This window comes from Coloeus monedula, assembly GCF_965178545.1.
Source record: "Coloeus monedula genome assembly, chromosome: 8".
NCBI classification, from domain to species: domain Eukaryota; kingdom Metazoa; phylum Chordata; class Aves; order Passeriformes; family Corvidae; genus Coloeus; species Coloeus monedula.
This window is the reverse complement of record NC_138788.1, coordinates 23,484,925-23,508,744: the sequence shown is the minus strand read 5'-3', so window position 1 is coordinate 23,508,744 and position 23,820 is coordinate 23,484,925. Positions and strand designations below refer to the sequence as shown.

The following is a 23,820-nucleotide window of genomic DNA, read 5'->3' as shown; positions in this document are numbered from 1 at the left end:
TAGAGAACTAAAGAAAATGGATTCTGTGCACCCAAATTTTTAGGGTGCACAGTGGTTTTTTTCTTTCCATACTAAGACCCATTGTTATTTAGCATATTTATAGATGCTAGAGATGCTGCCAGCTGTGCAGCACAAGTAACAGGGAGCCCATTTCTTCAGTTGTGTGTGGGGGCACTGCTTCTTTTCAGCTGGTGAAATGAATTATGTGAACTCACTCTCTGCAGCACCCACTTCCATAAGGAGGCATTCATGTCCCTACATCTTAAACATTGACTATAACTTAATTTGATAACCATGGTCCTGGGGCCAGAAGTGGTCTTTTAAATCATAAGTGAAGCAGCAGGCACCAGGACTATGACAAACAGTAAAATCTAGGAATTCACTAATATGAGATTCTTCTTAGAATCTCATAAAAAATTGGTGGAAACAACTGGTTACAACTAATTTAGCCAAAATGTTGAGACGTGCTCAGCTAACAAGAGAGCCATGTAAGTTTGTTGTAATTTTGCATGTGAAATGAGGCATAAAGCATATTTGAGATAATTTGTCCCCTGATAGGTTCTATTCTAATCTTCAAGAGATTTTCTTAAACCCTGAACTGTAAGATTTAATAGCTGTTCCTCAACCATGCTGTAATGCAATCATGTATTAATAAGCAAGCCTGCTCCTTGAATCCTGCTATACATGTGAACATGCTACACCTCCTTTTGAGTATTGCTATAGATGGCATCAACAGCTGCCACTGAACATCCTTCCATACCTGTGTTGTAGGTCAGAGAGAATGGAAGAACCTTTGGATACCTGAAGTAAAACTGAGTGATGCCATGGAGAATTAAACAGTCCCATTAAACAGTACCATTAAACAGTCCCATCTCACTCTGTTTTAATTTTTCTGAAGACAGAAACAGTGTATTTATAGTGATCAAAAATGCAGATAAAATTGAAAAAATATTTGTTCATCTTATATGTTTCTAATGGAGAATTCAATTAATGTTTTGGAAATGGGAACTGCAGTATTTATGCAGTTTAGATTCCCTGCAACTATGAAGTAGTGTGACTATGACTCTACAATCTCCCTAAGGAAGAAACAGCTCCAGCCCTCCTTCTGCCTCACACAAAAGAGAATTACAATGGATCTGAGTCATCTTCTTCACCTGGTATTTTTTTAATTCCAGCATGAAATGTAGTGTTAAAACGATAATCAGCTGAGACAGAAATAAACTCAGGATTGCATTAAACTTACAGCAAAGAGGATGCATTACATCACTTAAGAGCAATTAGGTATACATCACATTAATTAAAAATAGAAAATAATTTCACATTATTCCTTATCACAGTTTCTTGATCTCCATATCTTTCTTTGTACTTGATATTGATTGTTCCTTTATAATAAAATTGATGAGTTTGTCCACGTTCTACAAAAGGGAAGACAATTTTAAACAACAGCAACAAAACTCAAAGGATTTACCTTAAATGCCTTGTATCGCTCATCATTTAACACTTCTCTAACTCTAGAACTCTCTCCTTCTTCAATAATCTCCTAAACAAAGAAAAATATTACTTATAAAAAATAAATTTAAAAATCAATTGTAAGATCTTACCACAATTATAAGATTTAGTAATCTAAAATCAAGTTTTATCAATATTTATCAATCAATAAACAGAACCCTTAGCAAGCATATGGTTTTATTCTCTTAGGATCAACTTCTGCAACCCTTTTAAAGACAGAAAATTACTGAAGGATGAAGGAGAAACTGGAACCACAGAATAAATTCACAGTACTACTCACTCACAAATTTACTCAAGGATGAAGTAGAAACCGGGACCATGGAATATATTTCACAGTACTTATTTACCCATGAAGTCACAGCCAGAAAGCAGTTATTTGTCATAAGCTATCAATGACTTGTCTGGAAAACTAGATTTCATTATTTAGTTGAGTTTTCTATTCTCAAAAGTAAGACCATTGTAAGAACAAATACATTTTTTGCAGAGTGTACACTACTTCACTACTTCTAGTCTTTCTGATAAAAACTATAAACAAAACTAACAAAGAAAACCACCAATATAACCCAAAAAAACCATCCTGTTTTCTGAGGGATCATGACTGCAATCCCAACCCCCAGGTAGAAGGTACTAAAGGCACTTCAGGGGTTACATTCTTAGCTGGAGGAATGGGGCAAACAAGGAGCCAGAGCCAAGCACAACACTTAGCAATGACCCCTCTAACACTCAGCTGAGACCCCTGATCAGCTGCCTGCTGGAATAACAGCACCCAGAGATGTGAGTCCTGAAAAGGCTAAGAACTAAAAAAAAAAAAAAAAAAAAAAAAAAAAAAAAAAAAAAAAGGGAATACTCCAAGTTCCTGTAAGAATGTAGAGTTCATGTAGAGTTCATCCATCACCCAGATAAAAGTCTCTGCTATAAGTATATTTAACTTGCTATAACATAGCAAGGTAAGATTTAACATTAGAGTACTAAAATATTTACCACTTTTGCAAAAAATAGTATCTCTAATAAAGCATTCAGGTGAGCAAAGTGATGTTGCCAAGGGCAGAAGTCACATGAACAAAACTATTAACAGTTAACCTGTTGCATCCAGCAACAGGTTAAGAGCCCTTAAAAATTACATGCAAAGCTGATACTGCTTTATTTATTCCTCTGTATTTACTCACTCGTTCCCCTCATTCCTAAGAGTGGAGTTTCCATGACAGAGCCTTGTGTTACTACAAGAGGTTTCCAGAAACCATTCCATTCTTAGAAACAAGGACAGCACATTGTTATTACAGGAAATGCAGAAGGTTGTGTACATACACACAGATACCAGTGCTCCTCTCTGTGACCTGTCAATGTAGATCTGTAAAAGAATCTATTGTCAGATAATTCAGAAGTACATTACCTCAATGATATCTCTGACTTGGTCTCCCATGCAGGGCAACCCTTGTATATCTTTCATTCTCGTTACTGGAAATGGAAGAGATTTCAGCAAAGATGCTGCCCTTAAAAATTCCAGGCAGAATATTTCACTTTCTTTGAACTCATAATTTTCAGCCATTACCTCAAAGGCATCCTGGGACAGGGCGAGGTATAGAAAAAAAAAAAGTTGAAGTTTAATAAAAGCTTAAAATATTCAGTATGCTTCACAAAAAGGTTACTTTGTATGATAATTCAAGAATTAGTTTTTTAGGGTGAAAAGATAGAGTTCATAAAAAGAAAAGCAGACTAATTTTCTAATAACTTGACGTTTTCCAGGTGTCATAAAAATGGTATTTTAGAGACAAAATATATGAAAATATTTTGATCAGTAGCAGAGCCTAACTTGAAAACCTTTTGTGAGATATGCCTTCTGTATTCTGTGCAGATCTAATAAAACAATGTGAAATAGAGCCATAATTTTTAGAATTATGCCCAACCATAAGAAATCCAGCAGATCAGCATGTAACATCTGCATTTTCAGATACAACCAAATAGGAAACTGTGGCAACACTGGAAACCACCTTCATCTTTTTGAACATGAAACCATGCTTCTAATTCAGTAATTTAGGGAACAAACTCTCTTTTTCCTCATTTTTCAGATGTATAACCTATGCAAATAGAAACACATTTCCTTTATGGTTCTCCAGCTATCCATGATTTGGTTTATTTAACATTGCACTCAAAAATACCTGAAGAATGTCCATACAGTTGGGGTTTTTTTTAAAACAATCCATATGCAATTTATGCAGCTCTGAGATCTGTTTCCCTCCCAGAATATATATAAATATGTATCTTAATAGTAGCAAATTTTAGAAATGAAATGCAGGGAACAGACCACACAGTGGTGTAGAGGCACTCTTTTGCTGCTTGCCACTTTTGAGAGAGAACAAATGCTGCAAAGTAATTTTGTGAATAACCAAAGAACTTATGAAGGTTTTTAGTTGATTAGCAGCTGGAAAAAAAAGTTCTGAATGAAATCTTGCACAGACCTCAAAAAATTTCACGACTGCAAAATTAAGTGATTTCTTCAGAAATGCTTAAGAGTGGACCATTACTAGAAGAAACTTTTACTATTCAGAATATTTTCCTAGAACTCAGAGAAGTGGCTGTCAGTGTGCATCTGCCTGCAATTACCACTTCCCAGAGCTGCAGGCCTGTTCAGATGTGTTTTTGGAATAAATATGAGTAAAATCAAGAGACAGCAAATGGCTTACCAGAGCAATGACTGCAGTGGACAGTAGGAAGGAAAAAGATTAAGTGTCTTTTTCCTGCCCTCACTGTTCATGTTCAGTCTCAAATTTCATTTCATTTGTAATGAATACAGAGTTTATATAGTTTAAAGAAAAATAATTTTAGATTTTCCTTTGATTTTTAAGTGTGCTTTATATTGGAAGATAAAGGCCAGTAAAAACCAGCAGGCCTTGTACATCCTAAATTCTACATGTGTAATATCTCCAGGAGAATCTGTCCCAACCCCACTAACTGACATGACAGCAAATCCAGTGAAGTCAGCTCTTTATTACATCTGTGGAACAGAAAACAGCATCTATCACCTTGCATTGAATGGATGCAGACTCATTTAAACAACAACAAGATTTTACTTGAACTACCATCATTTAGCTCACTAAAATAGAACAATTTCTTAAAATTAAATATACCTTTCACAATGAATGTCAATTATTTACATATTACATTTCATTGTTTGGTCAGTTCTAGAAAAACAGACCATCTGACATGGTGTGTTGTTTATATAATAAACATTATAGTCTCATTGAAACAAAATGAAGGTTTTACTCTATATCTTCAAGAAAACATTGTGTTAAGTTACCCTAGGATTTGCAAAACTTTCCTCTTAACAAAAAAAAAAAAAAAAGATCTTAATTGTTTTGACAGTATTTCTTTAGAAGAAATAGGTACCTTAGCTGAACAAAACCATTTCACCTTTTTTTACCTGCACTGATATGTTAAAATGTATAAAAATAGGATTTGCTACAGGAAATTTGCTTTATTCTATATGACCAATATAACTTTACTCCTTGGTCTCCCTAAGAATCAGTCACCTGTTGTCTGTCTCACTCTAAGAATCCTCCCCTTAGCTGCATATTCATTTACCAGCTACCCTCATTAGTAAAGGCTGTGAAATTTCATTTTCATAACGTTTCATGAAAGATCTCATGAGAAGGACAGATGTTTAGCAACATGCCTGATCTGGAAGTTTCAACTATCATTTACATTCAACTAGCCTTTGGGTATAAGGAATCAATAAGAGGAAAGAGAATGCTCCTTTGGGGGAAGAAAAACAAAAAAACAACAAAAAAAACCCAACCCAACAACAGCAACAAAAACTCCAATTATTAGAAAAATAATGCACAAGCCTTAGCTTCCTAACAGCTGTCTTTAAATCTCTTGCAGGAGCTAATTGTTGGATTTATTCAACTGCTTTTTTTTTCCACACACATTTAAGATCTTTATTTACTTGACAGATTATGTTGTATGTAATTACACAATTTCTGGTAAAAGACAGGCACATTATAATTTCCATTTAGAAAGAGAAGTAATGCAGAAAAGGGTGAAACTACCAGTTTGAGGTCATGAGCAACATGGATTCATCCCAGTTTGTATAAGAAAGAAAAAACACAACATAGACAGTACTGCAAAGCAAATGGGGAAATATATTTTATAAGTGGGGTAAGGAGTCAGATGTTTCCTCTGCTGTGGGGTTTTCTGGATGTTCTCCCCAGTTCTTACAGTTTTTATTCTTTATCAGCTTTAAAGATTCTTTCCTACTATGCAATAGAACATGCTAACTGTTGCTTCAAGTGAGATTTACAGTTTAACTCAAAAAATTAAGATTACTTTTGCTTTCTTTTTCTCTCTTTATAATCTGTATGCAGGAATACTCAAGAAAGCAGTGTTCAGCAAAAAATTTCTTACTCTAGTTAACACTAAAAGCATTAATCAGGGGCAGAGATAAAAAGACATAATTGCTACATTCTTGTTAAAATAGTCTATACTGATAAACATATCCAGAAAAATTCCCAGTTCCCAAAAGTAGCTGCTCAGCAGCATGCATTAATAATGGCAGAGACTGGCAAAGTCATCTTCTTGATTAGAGTGCTCAAAAAATCTAGGGATGTTTTTTCTCACTCCCAAAAGGCAGTCTCTCACATGCACATCTGGTAAGTGTTCTACACTGAATAATCAGCCATTGTGATAATTGTGTCTGCATAACCCAGCACTAACCCTGCTGTAGAGAGGTGTCAGTCCCTTCCCACTGGTGGGAGGGCAGTTTTCAGAAAAGCTGTGTCACCATCGCTATCGGAAAATACAACCACACGGAGCATTTTACCCAGAGGCTGTTGATAGTAAACGAGAAAATATAATCAAAGCATTTTTATTATTCTAGTTTGCATTTTCACTGTTTTCCTGCCTTTGTGGAGCTCATTAAGCTGTTGAAAATAAACAATTAAAGAGTATTGAATATTCATTATTCTCTGTACAAAAATAAACATTGCCTGCAATTGCTGCAACTAATTACAGATCTGTCTTTTAACATAAAGCTGCTTTTGACATTTTTTTAATAAGATATTTCTTTAAAAAAAAGACAGCAAATGGACTTGCTGTCTATTAAACAGTATAGCTCATATTGAGTAATATTGTAGAGGGGAAAAGCATATAAAACTCTAATATTATCTAAGAAAAATCTTACAATGTAATAGATCTCTGGTGAAGTCTACTTATGGTGATATAAAAAGGAAAGTTATTGACCATTTATTCTAAACTTTTATATGTCTTACATGAAGCACCTTGCCTCCACTTTATCAATCAGACAAATATTCCAGTTACCTGTTTAAAAAGTACCAGTATAAAAGGAAACTAAATTTCCAGAGACTTCCAGCACATGGGAATTTCATGATCTTCAGAGTACTCTGCAGGGTCTGCTCTAATTAAATGTGAAACAGAGTTGGGCCACATTTCAGTTCTTCAGTTATGGAAAGTTTTACTTCCATGTCTGAAATTGTGGAATGTTTGTTGGTGAGTCTTGGACTATGGAAAAATTTGGGATTTAAATGCACTTCCAGATTCCAGCAGGTCAGGTCCAAAAGTACTCTAAGATTTTGCTGAATTGTGTTAAAAATAAGAAAGGTGCCAGATGTAGAGAGGAATTTTGAATCTCATTTAATATCTGGTATTTAAGAACTAATAAGAGAAAATATCATTAACAACACAAAATTACCAGTAATCATCTTACATATGCAAAAATGCAGACTAAAATATTATAAATGCTAAAAATCACACAAGTGAAACCAACAAAAAGTGCAAGATTCTCAACTAATGTATGAGAATGATTCTCAGAAAAAAATAATAATAATAAGACCGTGGTGGTTTCTGTCTGCTGAACAGCTGACCCAATAACATTCAGCATGAGTATCAGAGTACAAGTCATGCAGAAAAGCAAAACAAACTAATACTCTATTTCATACTATCCTGCTCATTTCAACAACTATGTCAGAGCAGCTCCATTGCTACTTGCAAAACAGCCTTTAATAAACTCAGTTTAAGACTCTGCTAGAACAGACACCGCCAATATTACCACACCAAAAAACGTATTTGAAATCTAATCTGTTTTGTAAAGAAAATATTACAGCTTCATGGAGAGAGCACTTGTCTTATTGCCATGCCTACACTCACAATTCCTCTGCTGCAAGACCTTGGAAAGCTTCTTCACACCTCCCTGCCATTGTTTCTCTTGGCATCTTCCATTTGCTCTCTATTAGGACTCTGAACACTCCAGGGCTTGAATTCTTAACAATGTGCTTGTACAGCATCTCTCATAAAAAAGACCCCTGTCTTACTTGAGTCTGCAAACACACTCGCAGCACAAATTTAAAAAATATTAACACACTATTGTACAAGTAACTTCAATCTGCCAAAACAGCAAATTGTGATTAAAAAAACCAAAAATCCTACAAAGTAGGTAAGTGTTTGGAAAACTATTATAGTCAGAACAGCACTTTGAGTTAAATTGGTTTCCCTCTAAATCACTCTTTTCTACTTGTTTATTCAGTAAGTTGCAAATACAAAGGACAGGTCCTACTGCTCATCACATCAGCATCACCAGTGTTTCATGTCCATTCAAAACTGACCAAAGTTTTAGAATGCAGCTTTCATTCTAATAATTTTCTTCTCTCTTTATCCACTGTAAATCTCAATTTTGCATTTCAGTGGGAAGAGATATCTGGCATATGAATGCCTTTGTCTAGGCTGAGAGAGAAAATAAATACTTTCAGGTGTTTATTTCAAGAAGAATTAAGCAATTTAAGCCAACCTCTACAGGTTGTTTAGTGTTGACTAAAGTGACTTCCAACTAAAAGAAATTACCCATTTTTGTTCAGTCTGATTTTTTTGGTTTTGTGTCCGAAGTGAAAAGACCAACACTTTTCCAGATCCAAAGACTTTATCATGTTATCTTACATCAGCTAGAAAAACAAAGGAGCTGAGAGAATAACAATAAGAGCATAATGCGCATGATCTCCTTGCATAAACACTATTATTAGAAATAAATATGTTAGTTCCAGTTGCTCCTCATATTAACCAACAATAACATGTTCATTTCTTGAAACAGAGTGGAATTCATGAGAAGTTTCCATATTATTCCACATGATGTAAAAGAAAACAATACAAATGTGAGAAAGGTCTGTTGACACAGCACAGAAATGCAGTTAGTGTTAACCACATAACAATGCCCTACATAAAAGACACACTGTGTAATAAGAAATATAAAATAAAAAATGTATATTACATATATTAATATGGCCAAAGGAAGCAACATAGCCTTGATGTATCATACAAATTTGGATCGCTGAAAAGTAAAGATGTATTTATAATCTGTATTTTATGAAGCATCTTCCCACTTATGTTAAAAATCAGAATGGATATTTACTCCTTAGATGAAACCACCAATTAATTTTGAATAGGTATACACTTTGCACACATTCACATTATAATTCTGAGGTGCAGTGTGGAGAATTTTTACTGAAGTAAGCTATGTCAGTGGGACACTACACGTAATTAAGGGTATCCATTCAGTTAGTGGTTTTCCACTATACAGCTCCCAAGTTCATTATAAAACAAAAGGATCTTCTGAAGTCCATTTTAAAATGGAATAATAATAATAATAATTGCTTAAGCCACTGGCATAACTGATACATTTTTCTGTAGATACAAAAGAAGAAAAATTAAAAAGAATTTTTTTTTTCTCTGACATAGTCGAAAGGAAACCAGGCATCTTTCCCGTGCTAAACATCCACATTCTCATTACCATGAGTAACAGCCAAAGCAAAGTAACATTCAGTAGCATTAACGATAAACCTCAGAATCACAGAACAACTTGCCTCTGACTTAATTGGTTTCTTCTGTAAGAATTAAATTGTATTTTCCTCACAGAAGAATGTCTTTCTGAATTTTACTGCAGTCTGATATTAGTATTCAAATCCAACAACCCCTCCTGGGCACAGCAGAACGACTCCTTTTATTTTAGCACAAGAAAACACAATGCAGCCTCCAAGGGTATATTTTCACTGGGAGAGGGAAGATAGCTCCAAATAAGCCAGAGAACAACATTGTAATATTATATTCCATAATAACATTAATATTTAAGACAAACATAAAGGAAACTTGCTGAGGTACAGACTCCACTCAAATGATCTGCTCTTTTGTTTTGCAGCTTTACCCATCTGAGCAGCCACAGCTCACCTGTGGACTCAGGGTGATGTGTTCAGATGCATTCCTAGAACACTCAGGTCAGCAAAGCCTGTGGCAGAGGTTCTCAGCCTGTATACCCTGAGGCCATGGATCACAGTGCACTGTGACCAAAACACTGCACGAAGACTGAAGCAGTTGCACTTCTACTCCATGAACTGAAACACAATGCCACTCCTCGGTATCTTGGCACAAGAAGCCTGACTGCACAACAGCTCATAAATTATTTGGCTAGAATTTGCCCCATTGGCTAGAATTTTTGCCAACTCATCTGTAGCTTCTTCCATGTGTAAAACTGGTTTGTTGCAACTTTCTGGGAGTTATTTTCTGGCTATTGCTACAGACAGGAAACATGAGACATTTGAACATAGAAATTGCACCCAGTATATTAAACCACCACATTTTCCTCATGAGCTCTCATCAAATATCTCTGCTATTTATTTTTAATAAATAGTCTTTCATGATGAAATATACACAGAACATGACTCAAGATTAAAAAGGATCACTAATTATCAATTTCTTCAGAAATCAGGTCCCCAAAAGTGCCTCTCCCAAGAAACCAGGACATACAAATCCTGCTGTACCCACATTGCTGCCTATTAGTGACTGTTCCAATGTAATTACCACACTTTCTCAAACACTTATTTGGAAGAAGAATTTGATACAGCGTATCAGGGCAAAGTCCAGTAAAAGGAAGAATCCAAGAGTTCATCAAGAATGCATTAGCAAATAATATTTGTACCCCTGTTAAAGGCATGATCAGAAAACAAGCTAACCAAAGAAAACAAAATCTGTAAGAAAAGGGAACAAGTCTGGCTCACAGAATAAGGTTGTTATAACAAAATGCTACCATCAACACATAACTCAAGATGGTTTGGACTCAATTTTCAGGATGTATGGTATTGACCCAGGGAAAATCTGTCATTTAATGGTTGGTTCCCCACAGCATGCACAAGTGAATTATACCAATGCTTCAGTGCATTTGCTAAGTGCTTGCGCTGAAAAATCTGTTGGAACACTTTATTTGAGAACGTGAATTACAGGATTAATACATGGCCAACAAAACAACAGCAAATCTAAAAATCAGGCTCCTGTGACATTAGGCAGACTAATTAGCAGTTCTCCAAGGCAAGAGCCAGTTCTGGCAGCCCATGAACACCCAGCCCTGCAGCTGTTATTGCCAGCTTTGGCTGTAAGGAATAAGAGAAACAGCCCTAAGGAGTTCCATTACTATTGTCAAGATGCTGATTCTAGACAGACTCAAGTATTATAAACTTGCCCAGTTCCACCTCCAGAAACAGAATACAGCACTAGGAGAAGTTACTCTCAAAATATGTTAAAGATGAAAAACTGACACCTTTGTCATTACAAAATCCGGTGTCTACTCAGACTCAGAAACGTTTGATGTATAGGCTAACAGAAGGGAATCTCAGTACTCCCATCATCAAACTGTCCCTCTTCTAAAGTGTTCAGCTAAATTCACTTATCAAATATGCTGTACTTCGACATTAACACAGCTGCATTGATAAACCTGGAAGTAATTTAGGGAGTGCCTCTGGATAACACAGGTATAACAGAAACCAGTCAATTAATGTGGTTTAAATGTTAATGAAAATTAAAATCAACAACCTTGTGCCTTCTGGGAGCAACCATTTTATTTTGCCATTATCCATCACATTCCTTTTAAATTTTTACCTTTTAAATGTCTGACAAAATGTTGTAATACAGACAATTCAGCAAAGAGCCCTTTTTTCAGGAAGTGTAGAACTAAGACACTTACTTCCTATTTCTCCACTAAGTTTGGTATTTTACATAATGTTTCAGTCATACTATGTTTGGTCTGACATTTTCCCCCACAGCAGCTTGTATTTGATATTTATAATCAGTGAAAAAAACCTGCTGCTTTCAAGAGGTTAAATGGTTACAATCACAGCCCTCTTTTTCTAGCAGGAGGTGGGGAAATACAGCTATTTCAAAAGAAGCAGTTTTGGGAATGTTGGAATCATTGGGGTTGGAAGGGACCTCAGGCTGAAAAAAGGGTCAAAACTCAATTCCCATAACATTGTTCAAAAAGGGACTTTTTGTAAATAAGCAAACACTTTAACCTGAGTAGCATAAGTAGTATCATGTAATTGATATAACTGATGATTATTTCAAAGCATAACCACAAGCCAAATTTTAGGTTGTTTAATTTTTAACTGTGCATTCCCAGATCAAGACATTTTTTAGTTGCTTCTAGGTTTATCTTTAGTTCTGAATTCAGAGAGGTTTTAGTATTTACCTTGTAAAGGGTTTATATTCACAAATAACTGGTATCTGTTGCTATTCGTTTTACATGGATCTTAAAAATAATATTTTCTTGAAAGATGTGTGTGTGTTTATAGGCACACACAAAGCAGAATCATAAAAATTATAAATAATAACTAAATAATAAAGCTTTAGAAAAATGAGGAGGTGTTTGATGTTATAGTTGAAACATATGCATGCAACTATGCCAGATATGTTTAGACTACACTACATTATAGTCTCAGAGAAATGTTTCCTTTTGAATACTGGTCACTGAGTATCTGGAGCCAGCCAGGAGGAGCCATTAGGCACAATAACTCCAGAGGTATTTAGACCAGAGGGCTCAAACTTTTCATACCCTCTGAAATGTGCAATTTTATGAGCATTAACTAGGATATATGACAGTCTCCAAGATTTCTATTTAACTAGGCAATTCAAAGGGGGGTTGGTGATGTTAAAGTAATTAACATGCAATCTGTTTTAGTAACTGCTCAGTTGTGAAAATCTAAAGTTTAGAACCATACTTTGAACAACTGAACACTTGGGCAAACCAAAAGACAGCACAGCAATTGTGAAGAACCATAAACTCACCTAAACCAAACTTTTGTTTATCATACATCCAGTTTGTCAAATAAGACTGTAATGAAAGGCTAAAAGACATTTTTGGAATGTTATTCTATCATTTGTTTTAAAAATTCATGCGTTTATGAACTATTAATGTATTTAAAGATCCACTGTGTTAAGCTTTCAGCAATACCTAGAGGATGCAATTAAGCTTGCACTCATTTTTAATTTAAGTATGGAAGATTTATAACTTTTTAAATTGTTATTGTGCTGCCTGTTTACTCATGAATTTGCTGAGGGTGCCATAGAAAATACTGAGGCAAGTACCATATTAATTATTCTAATTACACTAGTTTTTATTTTATGGATAGAATTAATATTACCGTGAATTTCTTGTTGTAGTTATTTAAAGTTGTCTTCCTCTGGCATGAATACTGAGATACTTTTGTTGCAGTAAATGCTGGCATTTCCAATTCAGGTACATTCAGAGGAGGAGATTGACGTTGCTCCTAACAAGGAGAAAAAAAGAAGGGTTGGTGACACACATGGCAAATAGCTTAAAAATACAAAAAAATACATTTCATGACCCCAAAATACAAACCTTTGGAGAGCAGGAAAGAAAATAATAATGGTCCTGTCATCCTAGGAAAAACATTTGATTTCACATTGGCTGCACTGAGTACCAGTTTATCTGGTGATTACTGGGATTTCTGATTTTCTGCACTAAGTTCTTCCAGGGAGTTTTCAATGGCACTGCCATTTAAAAAACAAAAAAAGGCTTTCTAAATGATGCATGTCTCTACTACTCTTACTATTGCAGTAAGTTGGAAAAACTACAAAGCTTCAAGAGCAAACAAGCTCTAAAGAACAGCGTTTTCACAGAAAACACTAGATTATTCAGTACAAGATTAGGGATATTAGACTAAATAGAAATGCTCAAGTAACTGACTTTTTCAGTCTGTAGCTAAATTCAGTAGTGGAGGAAAAATGTTTGTATGAATTGGAAATAGAGTTTTCTCCCATCTTGCAGGTAAAATGATAGGAAACTTTTTCTTTTGGATTTAATTCATTAAGCTAAATGTTCAATATTGGGGTCATTTTAGAGTGAAGGAAACATTAATAAACAGCTACAGAAGAGCAACCTCCATCCTTTTTTCACCTGACAGCCAGTGTTCACCTTATCATGTGGTTTCTCCCTTAGTCAATTCCCACAGATGCTGATCCAATGCAAATGTCATTTTCACATATTCACCAAAACAAGGTAAAGGACCCAGATGCCAAAACTTGAAAGGGCATTTCCTAATCTCCAGGCTGCCTCCATGCTCATTCACTTTTCACCTAATTTTGCTCCATGCAAAACAGACCAAGAGCATACAGGTCTGTGGGCAACCCACCCCTGAAGAATGGGAAGGGAATTCTCTTGACAGGCAGGATTCAGGGTCATATCCCCATTGGCAAAGGAGTCCTGAGCACAAGTCCTCAACATGTGAGTGTCCTGACCAGGGAGCAACCTGAAAAAGGCAGTCTTGCTTTGGTTTTCTGCTGCTTTATATATCCAGTCCTTCAATTCCTTCACCTTCTTTAATGTGCCAAATTTGAAATACTTCACAAACATGTAGTACCTTCAACAGTTCTCTGTATTTTTTTGGTCTTGGTCCTTTTGCTTGAAAACTTTTGGCAGATGTGTCGAAAACCTATTGCATTGCACTACTCAAAAGCCACTGGGAAAGGGTCCAACAATAACAATAAAAATATCATGAAAGCACACAAAAGAAATTTTCACACTAATAATGGGATGATGAGCCCTTTCTCCTCTGTATCCAATCACACAGACAAAAGGTCAGCAAGCCTATAAGCATGTGTGTATCTTCATAACCACACCCCCAAATATAATTTCATGCTAAATTGCCTATGACACAAAGTAGTTAAATAACAGTATTCCCAGACACAAAAGGTATTTGCTTGCACAGCTGAAGGAGTGGTGAATTATATGGTGGTTTTCATAGCATACACTGAAAGGAAGAAAGCTATTTTATGTGTAAGACCAGTCTTGGGAATAACCAAAATGGGTTTCAGTCAAGACAACACAAGTCATCTACTTCTGTACACATTCATGAATTATATTTTTTAATTGATTTTAAATCACATAAACTATGATGGATTAGTGCTAATATACTTCTTGAAATGATAGTGCCAGCTGCAAAGATTGTGAACAAACAGAATGTTACTAAATAGAATATTTAATAAGCTGTTACCTTCGTTAGGACACAGACACATGAAGAACAAGAGCCCCACATGCAGCAATACCTGGTACTGTGGAGGAGGGCAAAACCAATACAGGAGAACTATGCATTTAAGAGTGTGATAGACTGGAGCTAAACATCCTGTTCCTGCCTTATCAGAGATACTTGAGCATTTTCCTTAATCTGCAAGAATTCGACATTTAGTTAACTGGACTTGATTATCTATATCACCAGAAGAAACTCTGGATGGATACAAACAGCAAAAAAATCTGGCAAACAATAATTACTACAGTCTGATTTGAAGGGAATATTATAATGCTTGCATGTGAAGTATAGAAATGCTCTATCAGCAGCAGCAGAACATGAGCAGTATTGATACTGCTTTTTGGTGGAAAAACCAGATGTGGAAAAAATTGTTTGTACAGATTACAGGACAAACCTAAAGTTCCATCAATAGCAATTACAGTGAATGAGGAATCCTGGAAACTCATTACATCAAAATAATTTCTAATACTGGGAAGAAGCAACTACAGAAAAGAGAAAAATAGTAAAATATAAGCATTAAAAATTGCTCTTTTTTTTCCCCAGATAGTTCTACATTAAAATGAAATTATAGTATACTGCACAGGGGCAACCACTGAAAAATATCCAAATGTGTAGGTTACTTAATCACTAGAGCCAGTCAGAGTTTCTACCCCACGTCCAGGCTGCAGTGAATGTCACTTTCTACTCCTTCACAGTGACATTTTCCACATGGCATAAGCAGGCAAAACAGCCTGTACCACTAACATCAATTTGTAAAGCAGACAGACTTGGCTGCAGAATTAATCTTGTGGGGGACTACTTCGCTCTTTGTCAAATTATTTTTTAACACACCAAGAAGTATAATGACATAGGGAAATAATGAGAAAATGAAGCAGCAGTGAAAGAAGTGCACAGAGGCAACCAGCCAGCAGCTTTGTAAAGCCCAGGCAGCACTGACCAAATAATAAAGTCCTCTGATATCCAGCATTTTATGAAGAGAAGGCAGACAGTTTATAAGTTTCATTTTTATTTCCTGAGAAACTGACTGTCAGTTTGAAGGATTTCTTCCATTACTTACAGCCTCTCTCTCTCACAAGGAAACAGTGAGATGCTCCAGAAAATGTTAAATATGAGCTGCCTGACACAAGATAAGACAAAGGATCAAAAGATAGCACTTTTCTTTCCCTAATGTGGAGAAAAATCCTTTGTTCAAATAAATAAATTTCTTTTCCTTTCTAGGAAGAAAAAAACAAAAACCCCAAAAAACCCCAAACAAACTAATTAGCTAACAACTTCTAGGTTGTGACTGAGGAAAAGGCAGAAGAGATGCAGTCACAGCACAGTTCTTAAGGCTGCTGAGTGTGCAGCGACCCTTACCGATCTCTTCCTCTTTTATCCCTCTGAAAGCCTCCCCTCTGCCTCTTTCTCTTCCATAGCCCAGGAAACATCAGTACTTTCTAGCACGTGGGGATGCCCTTGTGTACATATCAATGTCCACGTCCTGCTGTTGTCAAGGATACCTATCTGCTTGTGGTGGGAAAGGTGTCTCTGGAAAAGGGCAGACCTTTGCCAGAGAAATATTTTGCTTCCCTTTTAAAGCAGATATTTGGCTACCATATTTCTAAAGCTTATTAAATTAAATGATGGCTACTAGTCCTAAAAGTCAACTGTGACCAAATGAATCAATAATAATTCTGACCATCTTAAATTTGGTCAACCAGCCTTTTACTCCCTATAAATCACTGACATCAGAGCATCTCTCGGATCATTCACAACCACAGAAAAATGTACTTTAATGACAATTGTAATTAGGATGTTAGCTAATGATCTGTAACTCTGACTTTATTCCCCTTGTTTTGCATGGAGAAGGGCATTTCTTATCACTGATGCAGTAAAACAAATGTTCTGAATGAAGAACAACCTTCCAAATAGGCTACTGGAGGATCTGAAAGACAAAATCTTACTGCTATTGATATTAATGGGAATTTGACCACAAAACTACATGGGGATAAGATTTCACCCAACACATTCCCCCACTGCAGTCCATTCCTTTTACTTCAAAATCTTCATGATCTAGCGTGAGTTCAGGGTTTGTTAATTCACTTTCATTTCACATTTTACAAGTCTGACATAACGAACCAAATTTGTCTTCAGTGAAACTCCAATTAAATTACATTATGTATGAGTTCAGTCTACTACTTAAAAAGAAAATTAACCTTTACTTCAATCTTTCCTCATTTCTCAAGGCAGAAAAAAGAATCAGCATGGTGATACTGCAACAATAAAATTATTTTTAAATTTGCTACACTCCTAGAATTCTTGTTTTCTCCTTGTTTGCTTTACAAAATGTTTATTGCCTTAGAGCAACTATATAATTAAGATTGGTCTTAACTATAAGCTTTAAAAATAACAGTATAGCTGCCGCTGGCTTCCTTATTGTACTCTACATTTATTAGTATGAAATCTTTGTTTCAATAAAAACAGAAGCTGTTACTTGCAGAGTCAGTCTCAAAGTATAATAATGATCTCCTGACAGTGCTGACAACTTTTTCAGAAGTTTATGCTCCATCAATATTACAAAAGGAGTTTTATATAAAAGAAAACTAAGGCAGTTGCCTTCTCATTGACTTAAAAAAATTGGAGGAATTTTGGAGAAAGACGAAGGCATTTCTTGCTTTGAAAAGAAAAGAAAATTATGAAAACATATTTTCTGAGCTATCTAAATCTATAGGTCTCCTCACACTGCTGAAATTAAGAATGTACATAAAGGGTAATTCAGTTTACTTTTAATGCTGATGCGAAACTTTCAAGAAGGCTCGCAGGACTTTGTTTATGGTTTTGATGCATTTATTGTTTAGAGAACTTCTTTGCATTCTCTGTATTTATATTTTTATGGCCTATAAGATAAAATAAAGCAGTAGTTACAAGGCTTACTTTCAGGTTTTTTTTTTCTTTTTGTATTAATTTCTTTGGTCTATTCTCCCTCCAGCAGATTCACTGAAAATATTATAAATTTATTGCAAAAATATATCCTTGGAAGGATTTCAAGTATAAACACACATTCTATCATGGAATCATACTGAGTCTGAGAGTGACAGCTCCATCTGGTGTATTCACTCCCCCCTTCCCCAGCCCAAACTGTTATTAAACAGTCATTCTTATAAGTAAAAACCTTGAAAATAATTTCTGGCAATGAAAATGAAACATGACTGAAAAAAAAAAAATCAGGAGCTACAGTTTTTCTTGGGAAAGGATGGTATTTATGAATCAATCATCTTTCATAATCTAAAGATCAAGATGAGGAAGCAGCAAACAGTTGAACATTGCTGTTAAATATTCAGGCATTCTGTGCCTCACAGGGGGGGCACATGCTGCACATCCTGCCATGGTCCCAGTGTGGTCACAGAGCCTAATCCAGACCCTCAGGAATCAGCAGGAATCCCTCACTTTACTTCAGAGAGCTTTAGATCATACTTGTAGTTCTCCTGACATATGAATTAACTCCTTTGCCGGTGCACATTAAACCCACCACTGCGAGGCTCAGGTGGGTGCAGAACGAGGGATCAGCTTCATCCAGCTGCTGTGCAGGGCCTATTTCATGGCTCAGTGGCATGAGCTGGGCATCCTCACCAAAACCCCATCACTTACAGTCTGTGCTGAGGTATTGAATACCACTGCTTCTCACTATGCTTCAATCTGAGAAATTAACAGATAATTTTGTCAGATATAGATCAGAGGAAAACATCATCATCCATTGCTTCAAGGTCAAACACCATTCATCAAATAATCAGCCTGCCATTTGCAATATCCTCTGGCTTACAGCTTCCATTGAGAGATAATAGAATATAATAAAATTTTTTTTTCTCTTAGCACAATTTTACTTGATGGTGCTAAGTCTGTAAACACATGTCCACAGACTACAGCAGTCTTCTTTTCATAGGTCCTTCCAGGGCCCAGCTGTTAGCTGATCAACCTGCTATAGCAAAACTTGTAATATTTTTGCATTGTTTTGAGGAGGCCAAGTATTCCATCAAGAGCCCATGGAAATGCACTGCTCTCACTGGGATATTTACCATGATATTGATGTATTTAAGCAAATACCACAAGTACCAGCACAGGAACAAGCGCCTCATTGATGGATATTGCAGAGAGAGCTGGGGCTGTTCAGCTTCTTAAGGCTCCAGGAAGACCTAACAGCAGCCTTCCAGTAATTAAAGAGGCTACAAGAGAGCGAGACTTGTTACAAGGGCACAGGACAAGGTGAATTGGCTTTATACCATCAGAGGAGAAATTTCAATTAGGTGTACAGAAGAAATTCTTTTCTGTGAGGGTGTTGAGGCACTGGAAGAGGTTGTCCAAAGAAGCTGTTGGTGCCCCATCCCTGGAAGTGTCCAAGGATGGGCTGGATGGGGCTTTGAGCAACCTGATCTTGTGGAAAGTGTCCCTGGCCAGGGCAGGGCAGTGGAAGCTGGATGATCTCTAAGGTCACTTCCAGCACAAACCACTCTGATTCCGCATTACCACTTTGTAACCTGTGATGACACAGTAACTCTGCACTACCAGACACTGATAGAGAAGGCATACAATGTGCTTTCAATCTATTAAAAATGTGTGAATTATTCATAAATTTTAGAGAAAATATTTTTACATTCAAAATTTATATCGTGACACAATTATATCTGTTTTAGATTTAAAAAAAAAAAAAAAAAAAATCCCAGCCATTCATTTTGGGTATCACTGTATTCGCACTGCAGGATCCGTCTTACCATAAGATGATACTTCAGTTCTGAATCAACTGGTCTTCCCGCTTCCATGCAGGCTGTAAACCAGGAGATATCTAGTAGTTCAAACCTAGAGCTGTCAGCCACAGCCTGTCCTTTCAGCCAGTCCAGCACCTCCAGGTAAGAGTTGTTCTCAGCCACAATATGAGTGACAGAGTCACTGTCAAGAAGGACACAAAAAGTTTTCTTTTTTTTTTTTCACTGAATCCAACAGATACAGAGCTGTTATTTCCATACTTATTTACCATCCACTTCCTGAAAATTGCAGTGTATATTGTATGTTAGGATGTGGGAAGCACTTAAGTTTTCATATCACCATATATCTATTCCAGTCACTGACTCTGCCTTGAGGGAAGGCTCTAGTCTGACAGCTCCTGTAAGTGCAGCATTTTCTTTCCCGAAGGATCACTTACCTTCCATAGACACTAACCTAACACACATTCTTTGCAATTCTGAAAATACTTAGCTTACACAAGCAGTACCATAATTAAAAAGCTGCTTGACAACACCTGACAACCTCTTCCCAATATTCTTCATCAATGAGTGAAAACTTTGCAACATTAGAAAGTCAGTTAACAATAATTATTTAAAACTTTACAGCTAGTAATACCTTTCTGGGTAACTAAGTTTTCTTTACTTATGTGAAGCTGTTCATATGGCATTGAGAAATGTTCATTAATTAAATCTTATGAACTACATGCTCTATCTAAACACCACTTCCTTGCTGCTAAGCCAGTCTAGCAAAAATGATGGTTTAGTAAATACAAAATTTACAGCTTGAGTTGTTGTTTAATACATTATATGGTGTACATAGCCTAAAAATACAATAGCACAAACACTATTGCAGTAAATTTGGGTTGTTGTACTAGAACAACATTGGAAAGGATCACATGATTAAAAAGACACACTTCTGCACCTGTCACAGGAGAATAATGGACAGGGAAAAAGTTACATTTCAAGAAAAGATTACATGTGTATTTAGGATGACCCATAAGTTTCTACCTGGCCTGCTGATGTTTCTCAGCCAGTTTAAAAAAACATAGACTTGGTAGGAAATTTTGAGTGATTCTGAGTGTTCCTGCTCCCCATACAGCCCACGAGGGGGCTGCCACCCACACAAAAAACACCAGAGAAAGGAAAGAATTCTTCATTTCCATGAACTTGTAGGACCTTGGTATCTCCAAAACATATTCCAATATTAATTTCTATCAGGTAACAGATTCCTAAACTTCTTGCAGGAAAGGCACAGTCAGTGTCACTATTTGACACTATTTTTATACAAATAAAGCTAGAATTGGAACATAAATTGTCTTGATGGCAGGCACCTCCATTTGAAAGTCTCTGTGACTTTCTGCCAGCCCATGCTGGTGACAGCCTTGTGCGTATACAGTAAATTTCCAATGGACCTGACAGACTGCTCTGCAGCCCTTCTGTAACACCTGCAGAAGTTAAGGCATCAACCTGTCAAAGCAGGGAGGAGACCACTGGTGGAGATTGCTGGTTAGCATGGACTTCAAAACATGTGCTGTTAAAGGCAGACTGCACAACCTTTCAAAGCAAATTACCTTCCAGAAGACCAAGAAAATCCCTTGGCCTGTCTCTGTGATCCTTATTCATACAAGTAATCACCAAATAAGTCATGAAATCACAATGACAAATACTGTAATCACTCCATAGAAAACTTATCAAATAACTCTCCAATGCAATAAACATGCTGCATTTCGGAAATATAAGAAAGATACTGAAAGGACTATGCTTCAGAAATGTGAAAACTGTCATGCTATAGCACAATTTTTTTCTCTCCATATAGTGGAACTTGTAGAGCAGAGTCCATTGAAAAAGAAAAAATCCCAATTAATTTTTTTCTACAAGATTACAAACACAGATTAAATGAATCTCCATGAAATATTGTTGGGTTCATTATTATTTAACCCTGCTAGGTTCTACTTTAATTAAACTGTCACATCTTTATACTTCAGTAAAAAAAAAATCAGTTAGAGACAAACAACTTCTGCTTCCTGTGGTTTATTTCACGTCTTATAAAATATTCATATATTATGTATTTGTACCAAGCTGCAGATCTGGGAACTTTGCCATAACTATGCTCACAGCAGCAGTTTAGCTGCTGTGCTCCAGTTTCCTCTCGTACCTGTACAGCTGTGCTGTTTTCTTGGCGCAGAACATAACAAATTTAGCATTTCCTCTGGCATTTTCAAAGACAAAAATCAACAGTTAAATAGGTTTTTTTATCCAGTGGCAGCCAAGCTGAAATTAAACATAACACCTGCCTCATACAACTTACAGAAAGTCTGAAATACTGGCAATAAATACCTGTGTGTCAAAGGTGCCCAGATCAAGCATTTACACAGCCCTCTACAGATTATTAATGTAGGATTCAGAAGAGCACTCTTCATTTCTTTTTTCCCCAAAAATTCAATTAGTTTTGTATCAGATGCTAATTGCCTACTTCTGTTCCATACCTTCTTGAATCTTGCTTTACAAATTATTTAACCCTCCCTTCTTCCTCAGGCTTTCAAAACTGATGGGATTGAAAAAAATCTGTGGAAATAAGCTTTTATAGGGAGGACCTAGCTGTACACTATCCTTGTACAGATCCAGAGAAATGATCAATACTTGGCTTTCCTCCAGCTTTTCAGAGAACATATGTAATGATGCAGCTCTTGGAAAACTGCACAATGACATAACTAGCACTTACATAAAGCACTCTTTGGAGGAAGCCCTCCTTCAGAATGAGTTGCCTTACTGAAACCAGACAAATCTGAAGCTGGACTGTATTTTCACTCTCAAATGCCACATCTGTGGTATTTTACTCCGAAGCTTTTTTCTCCAGTGCTCTTCTAGATTGTACCAAGGCATTAGCCAGTAACTTTGAGACTCACACCAGGGTAAAAAGATTAAACACTATAATACCAGAGATGATGTAGACAACTGCCCCCCTCAACCAATCACATTTTCCATTCCTGTATATTTAACTTTTTTTCATTTTAGAAATTGGCCATTAAATTTAGATTAATCTTAACCTGACTTCAAAGAGGAAATAAACAATGACTGATTTGGATGAGCTAAAGACACAATTCACATGCAGACATATGAAAATTGGCATATTTAAGATAAATAAGAAACACACATTTTAAAAGTGAAAAATTATAAATTTTGCTAAGGTTTGTGATTTCCCTGCTCTCTGTCCAGAAGACAATAGAAATAAGCCACATACTGGGAACACCCACTGAACTCCTGAAACATATTTATAATGGGAAGGCCAAGTATATCCACCAAAAACATAGGCAAAAACTTCAATCACAGTCACTCGTATGACTGTATTTATTGAATTAGAATACTTCAAACAGCATTACTACATGTTATTTCAAAACATATAAACATTTTCCTACCTTAGCTCACTTTCTACTCTGAAACCTTTTCTTCTTCCTAGTTCCATCAAAAACATCCTTCTGGTCTTCCCCATCTTCCTCTGCATAATAAAAATGACAAAGTTAGTGAATTTTATTTCATAACTGCAGGACAGCTTTGGGGAATGCAACTCTTTCTGTCTCTTCCTCTGGGAGATTACAGCTGGAGCTTTGAACCTATCCATGATGCAAGGTAGAAGTGCTTTCACTTGGGTAAAATAGAGGTAACATGCTTTCCGCCAGGCAACAGCTGTATTTAATGTCACCACCCATTGAAGTAATTTTCTTGCTTCCCCTCTAAAATCAAAAGCAGGTGCCACACAAGCAGAAACATCACTTGCTCCCTACCAGCTGGGACTTCTTCAACAAAAACACTCCAGACAGGTGCAAAAATGCTTTTATTCCCAAAACCAGCCATTGCCTACAAAGACTTTATCCAAATAATATTGATCATAGCAAAATCATCTCAAACTTTCAACCAGATCCTCAGCTAATTTAATGGCTCAGTTCCACCATTAATTTCTGCTTTCAAATATTTTGCAAATCTTACTTTTCCAAATTGCAGAGCACATTAGTTCACTAAACTAAATCCTATTTACTAAAATAAAAATAAATAAATAAAAGAGAACTCATTAGAGATATGTTTAAATATACCTTTGGCATGCATGGCCAATATTGCTCTCTGGTTTTGGCCCTGCAGTGCACTGCTACCTGTGGCAGTCACAGAAGTAACAACATAAATAAAAAAAGCTTTTT

General features: G+C 36.2%; 1 protein-coding gene across 1 annotated transcript in view; it reads right to left on the bottom strand.

The window, feature by feature from the left end:
- DNTT (DNA nucleotidylexotransferase) overlaps positions 1-23,249 on the bottom strand; it is a gene marked incomplete at both ends in the record, with an annotated part of 85,821 nt that extends 62,572 nt beyond the window's left edge. The window contains 5 exons of the mRNA XM_082285917.1: positions 1,469-1,540; positions 2,900-3,070; positions 12,972-13,097; positions 19,622-19,796; positions 23,047-23,249. Of these exons, the coding sequence (XP_082142043.1) occupies positions 1,469-1,540; positions 2,900-3,070; positions 12,972-13,097; positions 19,622-19,796; positions 23,047-23,249 (747 nt within the window). The remainder of the gene's footprint in view (positions 1-1,468; positions 1,541-2,899; positions 3,071-12,971; positions 13,098-19,621; positions 19,797-23,046) is intronic.
- Positions 23,250-23,820: the final 571 nt, after the last annotated feature.